Source organism: Uloborus diversus, chromosome 4, assembly GCF_026930045.1.
Source record: "Uloborus diversus isolate 005 chromosome 4, Udiv.v.3.1, whole genome shotgun sequence".
Classification (NCBI taxonomy): Eukaryota; Metazoa; Arthropoda; class Arachnida; order Araneae; family Uloboridae; genus Uloborus; species Uloborus diversus.
This window is the reverse complement of record NC_072734.1, coordinates 176,286,991-176,304,181: the sequence shown is the minus strand read 5'-3', so window position 1 is coordinate 176,304,181 and position 17,191 is coordinate 176,286,991. Positions and strand designations below refer to the sequence as shown.

The 17,191-nt window shown below is 34.3% G+C and overlaps 1 protein-coding gene across 1 annotated transcript in view; it reads right to left on the bottom strand.

The window, feature by feature from the left end:
- Positions 1-9,797: 9,797 nt before the first annotated feature.
- Positions 9,798-17,191, bottom strand: part of LOC129221010 (tumor necrosis factor receptor superfamily member 16-like) — a 43,318-nt gene continuing 35,924 nt past the window's right edge. The window contains exons 3-4 of the mRNA XM_054855446.1: positions 9,937-10,085; positions 9,798-9,857 (exon numbers count right to left, since the gene is read on the bottom strand). Coding sequence (XP_054711421.1) covers positions 9,798-9,857; positions 9,937-10,085 — 209 coding nt within the window. The remainder of the gene's footprint in view (positions 9,858-9,936; positions 10,086-17,191) is intronic.

Below are 17,191 nucleotides of genomic sequence, written 5' to 3'. Positions count from 1 at the left end.
CATCTTTTGAACATTTACAGTAATCCTCAGCTATAGTAATGATTTTATAGCTACTGCAATACTTCATAGATAAGAGGCATAAGATTTCATTCTACAATTTTAAGACAATTTTATCTCACACAAGCAATTTTATGCATTTTTTCCCTATGTTGATTTATTGCAGTACGTTTCTAAACATTTTGACTGTATCATTAGTCATTAGACTCTATCATTAGTCTCTGTATAACCTTGGAAAACGGCAGGTTAATCGGAGCACGGAATTTCTATTTTGATGACAGATGATGAGTTTTTATCACAGATCAATTCTAAAAATGGCAGCTTAAGTCAAATCTGTAAAAAGAGAAATAATTTATTATTTTCCTCGTTTAACGAAAAACATCTGACAAATGAACTTTTTTTATTAAATTGTAACAAATCAATCTTTTAAAATGTGACAGAAAAAGTCGAAGTTATTACAGAAATACGATGAGAGAGATTACATATTTGGGTAGGATAAGAATAACTATACTACTTGTATAATAAGATGCACTGACTTAAGCACAACCTTACTAAACACTTGAATAAAAATTTTGGAAAAACAGTGAAATTTTCAAATGTTTTTAATCGGAATGCCCATGAATTCGTAAGAAAACAAATGTGCAGTAAACTCCCGATTATCCGCTGAATAGGGTGGCATAATAACCGCGGATAAACGAAAACCGCGGATCATCCGAAAAAAAGCAAGAAACGATACTAGTGTATATGATAGCTAAAAATATGAATAACACTAACACATACATTTAAATTATAGCTAAAAACTATAAAATTTAATTCGAAAATACATGTAAAAGCTTAAAACGAACAATAACACAATCATAATTTAAAAAAACATTTAATGCCTGTAATATTAGTACATATCTTACATTTTTACAAAAAAAAAAAAAAAAAAAGATTAATTGTAAGTAGTCACAGTTAAAATAAAATGTGAAAAGACCTGCGGATAATCCGACCGCCAATAATCGGGAGTTTACCGTATTTCGTATTCTGTTAAGAGTAATACTTTAATGCAGGGAGGAGAGGAGTACCACTCTCTCTCGTCAATATAAATGCAAAGTACCGAATATGAAAAAGTACGTTTTTCTATAAAAAATTTAAAAATGATAAAAGTGCTTACTAGTGTAGAAATCACAACATTCTTGCTGTATGGGACTGATTTGATATTCACATTACAAGTGCTATCCCCCCCCCACCCCACCCCCCGTCTTCTGATAAATGATGATTTTCGCCTTCTATACTTTGCATTTGTAACGACATGGCGACAACATTGCATGAAATTTATAAACTCATGTTATGATGAATAATGAGGAAAAAAACTAAGAAAACAGTTCCTCGACAATTTTAAGGATATTATTTGAGATAGTGAGAACCAAAGGGATGCAAGTGGCAAAATTAAAACTTTGGAGATAACCAGTACAAATGGTAGGTTAACCTCTCCTCTGTCTTGGGGCAAGAGATGGTACTAGTAGCCCTGGTAGTTGCTGCTATACAGCATGATTTAGAAAAAAATCAATGAAAACCTACCTAGGATTTGATCTTTAAACGCGTTTTACTCAAAACTTAAAATAGTCCACTTGCATCCCTTTGCTTCTCACTGTTTAATTTTTCATTTAGGTCATTTTCGTTAATTTTTATAGATCTGTTTTCTTTCCTATCCCCCCCCCTTTTTTTTAAACTTTCTTTCCTTTCTTTCTTTATGTCTTTTCCTTTTTTCAAGAATTTTTAAGGACATTTTTTGGTCATCAGCATCCTAGTCCTGAATCAACATTCAAGTATAGGGCCTTAACTTTTCCTTTTCCAACATAACACAAAAGTTTCAGTTTACTAAACACAACTTACAATGAAAACTATAATCGTTAAAAGGGATCGTAATCACATAGAAACAAAAAACCACTAGATAGAAAAAAAAAAACTGGGTTGTGGAAAGAATCAATCCTTTGAAAAAGCATTGGACCGGCAGTACAGTTAAAAATAACAGGTACATCTAACTCTTGAGATTTATATACTATCCCCTAAACAATCCCCCTAAATATTATCCTCAATGAAAATGATTAGGAAGTGTTATAGGGTTTTAATGATAACTCATTCATTCACTCAAACTGGATTTTTCAATTTGTAAGAGCTGGTTGAACCCAATACTCAAAATGGCAATGCTTCGACTTCGATTTTCCTTCCCAGTAGACATTTAATTTATAAGCATCAAACGCGAGATAAAACATTCTGTTAAGATTGTCGAAGAAACTTGTAGTCAAATGAAAATCAAAACATCTCAACATTATTTCTATGTGAAACATACCATGTTACAATTTTATCATAAATGTCTAACTTTTACAAACGAAGTCTTCAGGAGACAAAGTAACTTACTTGACTCATTACTATAACATGACTGCCTCTTGGGTGGCAACTGCTTCGTACGGATACCTTAAATGCTGCATCTGAAAAGAAAAAAAGACATTTAGACGAAAATAAATATTACAGCCTCAAAGCAATCAGTACTCAGAAGCATCTTCAAAATGCAGAGCAGTTATGAGCATAACTTTTTCATGACTTCAAAGCCACAAACTATTGAAGGCATTGAAACTGTTGAAGCTATTAAAACTATTGAAGCATTTAAAACTGTTAAAGCAATAGAAGCTATAATTTTTATTTCTTAAATATAATGTTAATTAATTATTATTATTATTTCCGAGTTGTCTATAGATAAATAATGTGATTTCTATCACCAACTAATCTCTCAAGTTTGATAGCATACGTTAGCTACATAGTGTCAAAGTGTAACACCATGCAACTAATGAAGCAGGTTCTCCCCTCCCCTCCCTCTCTTTTAATAGCTTCCATTAAAGATCATGGAATCATTTTATCAACAGGTTTCTTTTTCCTTCTACACACCCTGAACTCGACAATCTGCTTCGCTGTTGCCTAAGCGTCCTCTTGCTTTTTGGACATGATAGATAGGTTCTGTCCTCGAGGTCTTTTCTTGTTTTCAGGGCAAGACAACGAACTTTCCGTTGCTAGAAATTCCACTTTTGAGGTAACGGGTGAAGAAGGACGTCGGTCAGGATTATTCTTTGACCCCAAAAATTAAGCTTTTTCCAGGAAAATATTAAGTCAGGGGTTCTTAACCTTTTTCAACTCACGTTATCCCTTTTTTGCGCATCATTAACTGTGCATACCTCGACAAAAACGCTTTAGTTTATCTAATATGACGCACTTAAGAAGGAATTAACTCTTAAACTTGGACAACTTATTGCAAAGTTTTTTATTAATCAGGCATAAGCATTTGAAAACTCTCAAGAAATTAGTAGGAACTATGCGCTTAAAAAAAAAATTACAAAATTCATCAAGTTTTGGCTTCAGCATGGTCAAATACAGCCCTAAATCCTCCTCAACAAAAACTTGTTTCTTGTTGAAACAAAAACTTGGTCTTCAAGCAAGCTAAACTGCAAAAATTTTCTTCAAAATAAGTTATTACAAACACCAGTAAGTATGTCACAGCAGTGTTAATAGGTTATTTGGTTTTTTTTCCCTTCAATATCAATTCAGAAGTTAATTAAGTACTGCAATACTTTTGCCTCAGTGGTAGGCTCACCATGATATTCTTCAAACATTATGTCATCAGTAAATTCTGACGTTATCAATACAATTTATTTCTTTTTGGTAATAAACCGAGTGCCCTTTATAGATTTTCACGTACTACTGGTGGAGAACTATGATATGATACGAACTATCCTTTTTTTATCCAAACACTCGTTGCTTTGAAGCAACCCCATTTGAACAATACAGTCATTTTTTGAATTTTAAGAACAGTCAGCTGTCTTGTTTACTGCGTTGAAAAATTAAGTACGTCCTATTTTTGAAAAAGTATCGACCTCACAGTAAGGGTTTAGTTTGAAAAATCTACTTCATATCCTTTCACTCTTACTATCTTCTTCATTTAGTCTTCATGAAATATTTATATATGTTCTAAAACTAAAAAAAACTCATCACCCGGAATAAACGCAGAGGGAAAATATCAGTTCTAGATGGGGAATCATTTCTTACTTTTACGGGAGTCATTTCTTATTTATCTAACTTGGTCGGGGAATAATTCAGATTTTATCAAAGCAATAACATGTAGCAAACTACATAAGTTTTGATACAGCCTAGATTCATGAAGCACTGGTGAAGTACAAAATAATTTGACCACCATTTGCTTTATTGTTTGGTGAGATTTTTTACAATGACTTGCGAATCAAATAGTTCATTTCAATACGTAAATTCAGAATCAAATTTCAAAGTTCAATATTTATCATTACCTTTTGTCATTTATTTCCGTTTTTGTACTTCTGTTTACTACTCCACTTTTACATAACTGATTGTATTTTTTCTATTACTCAAATCATTTATTTATTTTAATATTTCAGAAAATAAAGTCCTGAACCTAAATACTTATTATTGTTATTTGAGTTTCGTACTTTCTTTTACAATTCTACTTTTGCGCATTATTGATTAAACTTTTTTTATTGCTTTACTTTTACTTATATTCCAACATTTTTCTATACATTTACTTATTTAATTGTTTTGATGAGGAAAACGAACTACCAAACTTCGGTATTTATTACCTCTTCATTTATTTTCCTACATTTACTTCCTTTTACTGTTCTACTTTTGTACATTTTTGATTGCAATACTTTTTATTACTTTACTTTTATTTATTTTTCAGGTTAATTATTTATTCATTCATTTATCTAATTATTTTGATATTTCCGAAAACAAGCTCCAAAACTTCAATATTGATTATTTTAATACTTATTTTCATTTAAGCTCTTTTTTTTATTGTTCCCCTTTTGCTTTTTTGATTGCACGTTCTTTTTATTACTAAATTTTTACTAATATATACCAGCATTTTTTTAAATTGATTATTTTTTATGATGCATTTATTGATTTGTTTATTTGTACTGATATTTCGGAAAGCGAAATCTTTCATTTCTTTAATAACAAAACTCGGAATGCTCTTGAGAAACCAACTTGGAAAAGGGAGCAGGTGTGCTGAGGACCCTGACGTGACCCCAACGCTTTTTCCCAAGGCTCATGGGCACGTGATTACTTTTCGTAGGCCCGGGGAGAGGGGGGCCTTTTCATGTGTCCCTCTTTCTTTTTTCTTTGCCCCATTATAATCTCTTCTCCCGGACAGTTCGGGGGCGACACTGTTGCTAGGCAAGCTCTGAAATTTGAAAAACCACGCTGCTACATGGAGACGAAAAATAAACTTGCAAAAATTTATGCACTGCTGTATTTCAGGAGCTTCTCTTTTGAAAATCGATGATATTTTGCATAAATTTGCACTCTATTTGGGGGAAAGAAAAGGGTTTTCCTTTTAACGCCGAAACAAGTGTATGCCGTAATCTTGCAAGTTTTGTGCAATAAAACTTTGTTATTTTTAATTTTACCTTTCTGCTCAAAAGTATGTATTTATTTCTTATTTTTGTTTCGCATAGGATACAAATTCTCATCATGCACCACATCTTTGCGACATTGTTTTCCTTCTTTTTCAGCCATATACAATGAAACCTGTGTAAGTTGACCACTTGCGGTGCACCATTTTGGTAGTCAACTTAAACAGGTGGTCAACTTATAGAGGTTGAATTACATGATATAGATCTAATTCTGTGCCTAAAAATAGCGGTCTACTTAGGCAGGTGGTCAACTTACAAGAGTGATCAACTTCACAGGTTTTGCTGTAGTACTTCCAACTTCACAAAAACTCAAGGAAAATACGAGTAAGGCCTTATGAGACATTTTCAAAGAGGTGCTGAGCTCCCCTCTCTTGGAAGTGCCTTAATTTAAGAGACAATATTAATTCAATTTTTCAATCAAACAGCGGTCACTGTTGCCGACTTTTCCAGCAACACAATGAATTGCAGTTTTACATTAAAACAGATTATCGCAGATCGTTGGCAGAATTACGATTGTCGTATACAAAAATTACCAATATTTTAATCTTTTAAATACGTGAATAGAAAATATACAAAACATTGCATGAGTAAGATGTAAAGCTATATTGATTTACGTAATACCATATTTGCACTTTAAGAATCCTTGATTTAAATCTAATCCCGTTCCTCACTCGTAGCTAAAATATCGTTCCATGCACTAATTATTTATTTTTTTTTTTCATGCAACATTTAAAAAATACTTAAAAAATACCCTGGCTTAAAAATAGATTTCCCCTCCAAATCCACACTGCAGTTCCTTCAATTGTCTTTAAGAATAATCTTGCGAGAGCGACGTATCGTAACTGAACACTCATTTTATTTAAAAAAGGATGTCATTAAAATAAACATCGAATTGATTTTCGGTGTAATTTTTTAACTCTATGCTAAAAGGAATGCAAGTCAAAAATTTGAAAATAGAGAGAAAAGACATCAAATATTCTTCGTTGTTGTTGTCATATTGTTAAACTTTTGCTTGGGATAAAATTGTTATTTTCCGCTACGAAATCTAAAGTAAATTTAAATAAAATTTGTGATTTGGAATTTATTGCATTCTGTGAAGTATGTTTCATCGCAGGTATCTAACGAAATATCAGTCTGCAATCCCCCAGAGGGAGCGATAGCAACCTGTTCTGTCATCTTAGAGAGTAGGAGTGTATTCGGTGCTCAGGAAGGGAGGGATGAAGAAGGAACTAAGAAAAGAAATCAGAGCAGCGACTGATCAGGTGGCAGCGGCGACGCGAGGGCGGCGAAATCTGAACTAGTTGTCATAAAACGTGGGGAAACAGTTGGAAATTGACTTGTAATACTTTTAATAGGCAAATGCTGAAAGCAATTGTTTTAGTTTCTAGGAGGGGGGGGGGACAAAAGTAATTATATAAGTCTGGCTTGATATTTTTTGAAGGCTACGAAAACTTTTTGGTATTATGAACTAACGTTTCGACTGTTTAACTAATAGCACTCAACGTCCATTTTTATAAGCAAAAAGTTTTCATCATTATTTTATAACAGGTTCAGTGAAGTTCAAACTGTTGCTGTCATTTGCTCAGTGTGTTCTTTTTTGAATTCTATAAAAGCTCGAATTTATTATGAGCTAACTTTTCAACTGTTTACCTCATAAATGTCCATTTCTATAAGCAAAAAGTGTTCTTAATATTTTGTAACAGGTTCAATGAAGTTCAAACTGCTACTGTTAATTATTCAGGGTGTTTTCGGCAAAAATCCGATCGTTCAGTATTGTAGCATAAATACTGTTTTCGGTTAACAACATATGGTGAGACTATTTCAAGCTAAACATTCTGCGAGGAATAAGTTTATAACTCAAACTAGATTGCTAACTTTTTATCCCTAAGTCGTGCCGGGCGCCAGTGAGAACCCCGTAGCGTGTCAACATTTCAATCATGCGTTCTTTAAGGAGTCATCAATAACGACTCGCTACACTGGTTCCATATCTCGTAATAAAATGATGGCACTTTTCGGGAGGAATGACAAAATGAATAAATGCCTCACACGAAACAGAATTCTCGTTCTCACTGGTAAACTGAAATTATTTTTCACCCAAGTGCATTGTTATTCCACTCACGGTGGCAGCATTGTGAAAGACCTAACGTATTCCGATGCAATCCACGATAAAGACGGAAAGTCAATGATTTGTGTAATCTTAAGAGCTAAATCATCCGTCTTCTTAATGAATCGGGGCCCCTCTTTATTAAGACGTCATATGGGGTGTAACAGCAATGTTGAATTTTTAATTTAGATTGGGTAGAAGATATTGGGTTAGTTAAATTTTTTAAGGAGGACAGAAAATGCCATCAACGGAACTTTGACAAATGCAGGATGCTAATGTCTTTGCCGGTGTATGAGAACGATAATACTAGGCGCTTTTTCCAAAACTAGCAAATAGAGGAGTAATGTTTTCGTTGCTTTTAGCTGATTTTGAAGCTCAGTAAAGCGCCAAATATCATCGTTTTCATAACCCAGCAAAAATGTCCTCGTTGACGGTGTTAAGAATTTTAGATTACTAAATGCTATACTTTAATTGATATTCTGATATTTTGCTAATGCAGTGGTTGATACTCCAACTCCCTTTTCTAAAGTTGAACAACCAAACAGAAACTCATGGGAGAGCAGGCACACAATTTGACCAGAAATTAAACTACCGTTTAGGAAGAAATTACTTTTATTGCTGTGGTTCGATGTTCTGGAGGATTTATCAATGAAATTTACCGATTCCATGGGATAAATTTTGTCAAAAGTGAAATCGTGATTTAGGAGGAAATGGTATTTAGCACAAAGTACCTTCAAGCTAAACGATAGCTGGTATATTATGTATGTGAAAGCTTTTCTGCTATATTGCAATTTACGCAAGTAAAAGTTTTAAATATTTGGTATAAAATTTTTAAGTTTAATTTTTTCTTCATTTAACATACATATCTTCTACAGAAATGTATTAACAAAAATTTTCACCTGCGGTAAAATTTCATTTTGCTTGGGATTTACAAAAGATGAGGTCCTTTGCAACCAACAACTTTTCCTGGATTTCTTAGAGATATTTGGATTTATGGGGATTGTCTATCCCTGCTAGACAATTTCGAGATGAGTAAACAAACAAACAAAAAAAAAGTCCTTTCCTCTTCGCACAGGCTAACAGGCGCAGCGAACGAGTGTGGTCAAAAACCCAAGAACCCTAGTTTTCCACCACATTGCCAATCTAGTATGGTAACTGATATGCATATTTATAAATATGTACATAGTAGATGCAAGGTCTTGTGACAACCTACCCACAGAAGAAATTCTGTCTACACAAGTGACCCTTTGCATGCATGCAAAATTAAGAAAATTAAATAATGAATTCATATTCTTGTATTGTTTTTTGTCGTGAACTAAAATGTTGTGAAATTTAATTGTGTGAGAAAATATCGTTAAAAATGAGATTTTGTACTTTATCTATGAATCTATCTATCTATCTATATTTTGCTACCTATCAAGTATCATATATCTAGCTAAGTATACATACATTTTGTTCTATTGAATATATATAAATATTAACTTTTTCAAATACCCACCGTTTTCTGCCGTAAAAAGACTTTTGTTATTCGTCGGCATACAATCGGAAGACATCGTTCCACACGAATTCCAGAGCGGGAATTAATTCCAAAGGGTGGTGCATCGTCCGGTATTAAGCTGGGCTACTTTTTTTTTCCGGAAGGGTAGATTGTCCGGCGGATGTCCAAACGCCGTTTTTCCCCTAGGAAAACGGACGACGTTCCTGTCTTGTGACAGATAGAGCACCGGAGCATTATTTTGGTGGACGCATACCGGCGTTTCGCATGGATTGAACAGGAAGATCGTCTATTCCAGATAATGGGAAGAGAGCTCGCTTTTCCGCTGAGAGTGGAACTTCGAAAACTGCCGCACAAAGCGTAGGAGGTTGTTAAAAAATTGGATATTCTTTAGCGGCTACTATTGCACAAAACTGCCATTGTGTCTGCGATTGATTTATAGATTTCTGAGGCAGTGTCAATTGTTGATTTGTCAGTGTGAATAACGGAAAAAAATCTTAAAATTGTCAATCTCTCTTATTATGAACAAGTTCCTTGCATATGGCAATATCTTGCAATTCATTATTTATTTATTTATTTATTTTTATTGTGTATGTTCGATTAGATCAATCGGTTAACCTGGCCTTACCGCTAACTAACAAGGACCATGCCGTTTAATCAATCGTATATGAAAACATTCAATGGACACTAACCACACTAACAACTGACGTCATCAAACGTAATGAAATCAGCCGCTCAGGTTGACCAGTTGCTCTATAGGAACATACCCAATAAGTCGCTCAGTTTGCTAATTAAATAGCAGAGAAAAAACAAACTTTTTAGACTGTAAAAAAAGGGAGAAACAAGTATCAAAAGTCTGAACTTACCCTTTTGCACCTCCGCCGGCTGTAGAATGTTATACTAGTGACTAAAAGAACAACGGCTAGGGCTCCGGCAGCCGACCCGGCGCCTATCAGTAAAGCTGAAGAGCCACTGCTCGATGGTAACCTCTTGTCTACCGATGACTGAGATGATTCTGAAATTAAAAAATGAAAAGGTGGTCAGAGGAAGAGAATTATAAAAACAAGCATTTTCCATATTTCGATTTTTTATCCGAAAAAGGATGAGAAGTACAAAAAAAAAACATCGGTAACAAAGTATAATATTGGATAGATATTTACAATATGTATTTTACATTATTTTCTTTGTTCGTCTTTTGATATTATATACCACACAAATGCAATAATCTTCAATCATTTCAATTTTCTCCAAGTCCTTTTAAAATTAACCTACAATTTAGCGTGTCTCGCATTCTTATTATTCGCCAATTCCGATATGACAATTCGCCAAGTCCAATGAATGCATGTTCTTTGCACCCTTATTGCTCAAGCAGAATGATTTGACTGACTGTATACATCGCCACCACAGACAAGCAGACTGAGTAACTGTATAATATGTCGTGCGCAAATGGATTATACACTGTAAAAACGATTCAGAAACGTTCCTGGAAAATAATGGGCAGCTGATGTGCCCAATATCTGCCAGTAACATATCTTGCAAATTCCAGGAACTTTTTCCGCTAAAATTCGGTAACCTTCCTGATATTATTCTGGAAGCCTCCTGAAAAATTCAGAAATCTTCCCGTTTAAAACCATTCGTGTCCGTGGAAATAATATTCTTGGCATCATTCTGATTTATCAAGGAAGTTAACAGAGCATCATTGCAAACATGGCCTAAGCTATGCCAGAATTGCAAGTAAGTAACGAGAATTTTACTTGCTTGCAAATCTATCAAAGCAATGCAGTCCACACTTTTGCTCTCCCATTGGGAGTTGAATTAGCATGGACGGGCCGTACTTGAAGTAAAGCCGATACACTTTATAAATGCGCTCAATTAATCTTTAAACTGGGAGCTAAAAATATTTTTCACAACAGTGAAAAGTCTGCATTCTTGTGACTTGTAGCAATTCAGGAAACTTTTTGTCAAGAATACTTAATTTTTCCAGGAAGTGGATAAAATCCATTAAAATTCCGAAACGTGACACGGAAATACCCAGTAACGTTTCGGAATTTTTTTACAGTGTACGCTGACACTAATGTCATATGTAAGTAGCTTTTTAGTGGGTCGTGGTGGTCTGATCGGTAAAGCGTCGGACTTGTGACCGGAGGGTCAAGGGTTCGATCCTCGCTGGTCGAAGATCCATCGCCTTCATTAATGGTGACTGGGGGACGTTAAATATGCTCGTGGTCACAATGATCAATTGATGCAGTGAGAAGCAAAGGGATGTAAGTGGACATTTTCAAGTTTTGAGTAAAACACGTTTAAAGAAAACATCTTAGGTAGGCTTTCATTGAATTTTTTTTCTAAATCATGCTGTATAGCAGCAACTACCAGGGCTACTATTACCATCTACTGCCTTAAGACAGAGGAGAGGTTCACCTACCATGTGTACTGGTTATCTCCAAATTTTTAATTTTGTAACTTGCATCCCTTTGCTTCTCACTGCCTCAATTGTCGACGGTACTATCCTAATGTCATACACGAGTTATAGTCACTTGCCGATATCGTCCCATCGGCATCATGGACAAGCTAACTGAGTCACTCTAATGAAATGTGAGTGGATAGTTTTTACCGTATACCAATATTGATATCATACGTCTTGTTATTTATCTATGCCACCTTCTCAGTGCAAGATATGAGTCAATACGTGAGCCATAGTGAGCTAACGACATAGTTCCACCTTATTAGCGTCTTGCGTGAGTCAAAGATTAGTTGCTGATGGGGCTATTCTATTGTCATACACGAACCATAGTCAGCTACCGGTATCGTGCCGTCGACATTTTAGGCAATCTGAATGAATCGCTGTATGGTAAAGTCAGAGACAAATGAACATTCATCTGTTAAAAGTTGCCGTTTTGGTCATATTTCCTTAGTTGAATATAAGATGATGTCAGTAAAGCAAAACGTACCAACAGTGGTAGAAAGTGAAATTTCTGAACCAGTCTCTTTTGGCGTACTAAGACGGTCACTGTTTCTCGGCATGCCTGATTAGCATTCGCACAGCAGGCCATTGATTTGTTGCTGCGCCGTAGGACATCCGTTTACAATCCGATTATTTAAAAAACAAACGCTTTCGATCATCCAGCCAAACAACATCCGAAGCCAAAGGATCACGCAACGGCACGTGCCTGCATTGTCTCCTGAGCCTCCTAATCAGGTGTGTAGTATCCCATCGCTACTACTTTCGACTCATCCTTCGGAATGAGATCGAAGATTCCACAATCACCGGTAGCAAGCTGCCGGAATCTGAGGAAGAGTGATGGTCCTTAATGCGAGTCCGTCACGGAGTACTGGTATCCATTCTGCTCGTCAAAAGACAATGCACCAAGGAAAAGGCACTGGAGAGGATTCGTCTTGTTGCACTAATCTGCATCTCAAGGGATCTTTGTAGGTAGCAATCGCGGTAGGCCAAGCGATTGATCAACGATTCGAAATCTATTGCGACAAGAAGTGTATAACAATTATGGGTTGAGGGGGGGGGGGCAAAAACAGAAACTAGCTATCTTTCGAGGAAATGTTTAACGAACTCAGAGCTTACGAAGGTTAATGGGAGCTTTAAAACCTTCTCGTAAGGGATTCAGATTTTCGTTCTTGGAAATAGAGCAGTTTGTGCATGTACCTTTTCGTTCCTTTCTTTATTTCTTTATTTTTCTTTTCTTTTTCTGAAATCATAAGATTCAGACTAAATATTGAATCATATTATCGACACACATAAAGAGTACACAGAGAAATATTTTAATGCCCCTACAAGCACAGAAACTTAAAAATACACCTCAAAACTGTTTTCAAACGCATTTCCATGCTATGCATGTTATAATAAAAATTAGAAATTTATCCTAATAGAAAATGAAAAAAAGCAATTGTAGTTTAGGGAGAATTACGGTAACCGGGTCGCGGCGATAAATGTTTCATTCTGGCAACCCGCTACCTTACCTTGGCGACGGAGCAATTTTGGTAACCCTACACCAAAGCTGATTTGCTATTCGTTTGGTCAATCAGTCATTTCAGAATCCACCTTTACAAAATTGTAATTTATTTGTCCAATAAATCTTTCTTTCTTTCTTTTTTTTAAATTCCATAGAATAATATTTTAAATTTTCTCAAAGGTGATTTTTTTCTGAAAATTGGCAACATATTGTGTTTTTTCAATTTTTAGATCTTCGAAACATTTTATGAAATTTTACATCGCGAAATGTTTGTCACTTTTAACTCTTTTAAGTTATAGATTTAAAAATTAGTTATTCATATCTTTTGGATACGTTTTTGGAATGTGTTCGCAGTAAGTTTTTTCCTCCATGTTTTATTGTTCTATCTTAAATTTAAAATTTATTAATTATCGTAATCACTTATTTAATAAATTAGAATTATAATTTTAGTTATGATAAAACGTTCTTTGAATGGATATTTTGATGTGATTTAACTTATTTAGTAGATTGTTTTAAGTCTTAATTAAACAGTAAGTATTTTTAATGGCTTTTTCTCAGATTATTTCAGACTAATGTCGTGTTCTATCCAACTTTTACTGTTGTTAAATTTCGGTAAAAATTTATGTTTCATTTTAATGTTGCTTAGGAAACTCAACACGTTGATAGAAAGTGTAACACCAACACCATATGCTTCATGAACCTTTTCGTTCACATACATCATGATATTTTATTTCTTTTCCTACAGAAAAAATGAGTTCAATATTACTGCAATGGAAACGTAAAAAGCAGTATCGGCAAATTTTTATTTTAAATTTTTTTTTCGCACTTTCGTCATGGGTTGTATTTTAGCTTTCTTGTACAAACTTGCTTACTTGTTTTCCATTGAAAAAACAAAAAGGTCAAATTACATCATTTCGCTATTGTTAGTATCGAATCCAAAACACGTTTCTTTTTATGTCTCAAATATTCATCTCTGTAGATACTGCGCTTTATCTTCCCACGTTTAAGTTAATATCTTGAAAAAAGTTACCTCTCATTTGTCTTTTCTGAAAACTTTATTTCGAAGTAAGAAAAATAATATAGTTCTATAAAAAGAATAATAATAATAATAATAATTTAATTTGAATTTTGACATCTTGAATTCAAATTATGTTTCTCGCAATCACGAGTGTGGTATGTAGGCGTGTCTTTGTGTGTACGGGTTATGTGTATGCTAGTGTAGGCATGTGTGTTTGTGTCTGTGGAGGGGGGGGGGTATGTGTATGTGTGTGTAGGCATATGTGTTTGTGTCTGTATGCAGGCATGAATGTATGGGTAGTTGTGTGTATGTGTGGGTGTCTGTATGTATGCGTGTGTGTATGTGTTTGTATGTGTGTATGTGTGTGTAGGTGTACGTGTGTGTATGTGTATGTGTTTGTGTGTGTGTGTGCGTGTGTCTGTGCGTGTGTGTGTAGTTGTGTATGTGTGTGTGCGTGTGTGTGTGTAGTTGTGTATGTATGCGCGTGTGTGTAGGACATGGATGCAACCTGGAGACGGCTTTCGCTAGATGTGCAGCATCGTGAGGAGCCTGTCGACGGTGTGATGGTGCGGAGGGTGGCGGTGGGAAAAATCAAAGGAACGTCAAAAATAGTCAAGTGAGAACAATAAGCAATCGTGATTGCTCAATAATAAAAAATAAAGAAAAATAGGCCTAATCATTTGTTTCTTTCCATATTTTGCAATATTTTAAAAAGGAAAAAAAAAAGAATTTTAATGTTTTTTTTTCTTTACGGTTGCAATAAGAGAAAGAAAAAGGTTAGTAAACAGTTGTAGTTACTAAGGTGATGGTTTGAGCAATCCGAAGTTCCGCCCCTTGTCTTTGGGTCAACTCTCATTTGATGATTTCTTTTGTTTACATTGTAGTACTTTGTTTATATTGAGTCGTAGGTGCCAAAAGTACGCCAACGCGACCAGGTTACCGTAATTTTACCGGGGTTTAACATATTAGGCGTGAAGGATTTTTTTTTTTTTTTGTAAGTCAAAATTTCAAACATTCTGAATGTTAAAAACAAAAATAGTACATTGCTCTTCTTTTCCTGCCATTTTCAATTTAATCCGTAGAAAGTTATTTTCTTCATGTAATAGATTACTATTATGGTCTTCACTGCTTTCTTACATTTCATTTCTCCGAAATGAATTTCATCTCCCTCAAAAATGTCAAGGAGTAATATCACGCCTTGGAAAAAAAAAAAAAAAAAAAAAAAAAACCAGGAGTACGCACAAATTTCGCTTTTCAAGCTCTAACTAATATTTTTTCCTTCATCTTTGAAAATGGTACTATCTGTTCGCAAATTCATTGCCATATTAATTATTGAAAAATATTAACTTATAGCTAAAAACTCACATTTTAACTGAATGTTTGAAACATTAAAATTCCCATTAGAAATGTATTCAAATGTCTTAAAAAACGGGAAAAGAATTGGGGAAATTATTTTATATATACAGAAGAAAGAAATGAAAACAGAACTGGGAAAAGTATTTTCAGTGGTAACTTTGAGCTTGAAATAAAAGGCGCCCAAATATTTAAAATCAGGTTCAAGTTAGTCAAGAAGAGGAAAAAACGTTTTCACGACAAAATATTATTTTTGAAAACACACTATTCCTATAATAAAATTCACTGCATCAGACAATATCAATGAATTAGTGTTTAACTTATTATACATTTTCGTTTCGTATTTTTTTTCAACATATGTATTTATTTTTATTTAAAAGAAGAAGCAGCTTGAAATGTTTTTTAAAAAGGGAAGAAAATGACACTAATGTCTGCTGTAAAAGGTTTGCCAATCTTTTTCCGTTTCACCTTTCGCAACTGAGAGGCCTACAGGGAGGATTGTGACGGTACATCGACAATTAGTTCGTGTTTGGAATGGAAAATGACCAACAAAAAAAAATTAATTTGAATTTTGACATCTTGAATTCATATTGTGTTTTTCGCAATCACGAGTGTGTGTATGTAGGCGTGTGTGTTTGTGTGTGGGGGGGGGCATGTGTGTTGTGTGTAGGGGTATGTGTGTTGTGTCTAGGTGTATGTGTATGTATGTTTAGGCATGTGTGTTTGTGTCTGTGTGCAGGCATGAATGTGTGGTAGTTGTGTGTATGTTTGTGTGTGTGTGTGTGTGTATATGTAGGTGTCTGTATGTATGCATGAATGTGTGAGTAGTTGTGTGTATGTTTTTGTGTGTGTGTGTGTTTGTGTAGGTGTCAGTATGTATGAGTGTGTGTATGTGTATGTGTGTAGGTGTATGTGTGTGTATGTGTTTGTGTGCGTGTGTGTGTGTAGTTGTGTATGAATGCGCGTGTGTGTTGGACATGGATGCAACCTGGAGACGGCTTTCGCTATAGGAGCAGCATCGTGAGGACCCGGTTGACGGTGATGCTGCAGAGGGTGGCGGTGGGAAAATAAAATCAAAGGACATCAAAACAGTCAAATGAGAACAATAAGCAATCGTGATTGCTCAAAAAGAAGAAGAAGAAAACACCATTTTACGAGTTTAATATTGGGAAGCTATTAAACGCACCGACAACATACAAAGAGGAGTTAAAGTTGCTTGTTGTATGAGCTTAATTAATTAATTTATTTATTTATTTTAACTTTATCTTTTATTTTTTCTATCAATGTGCAATTTTTTTGTGATAAACATGTAATTTTTTAAAAGAAAGGATTTTTAATGTACGTATATACCTTTGATACGTCATTACTTCATTTATATAATTCATTGCATAAATCTAATGACGAAATTAAACCTCTAATTAAAATCTCTGACTAATTAAATTTCTGACTAAAATTAAATCTCTGACTAAAACTAATTCACTGACATAAATACAAAACATTTTTTTGAATTAACTTTATCTTCTATTAAACAAAAGTTCGTGCGTTTGTATTTCTACAGCAGTAAAAGGATGTTAAAAACAAATATATTGTAAACAAAGTTTGATAGGTATTCATGAATAACGTTTGTTAAAGCATTTAGGCTGGCTGTCGGTTGAGAAAAAAACTTTTTTTTCCACCTTTTTTTTTCTTTTTTTCTTTTTACTTTCTTTAAACCGCTCAAAAAATTGAAATAAAAAATTGAAAATTCTTCGTTTTTCTTCTTTTTTTTAATTAAACATATCGGTA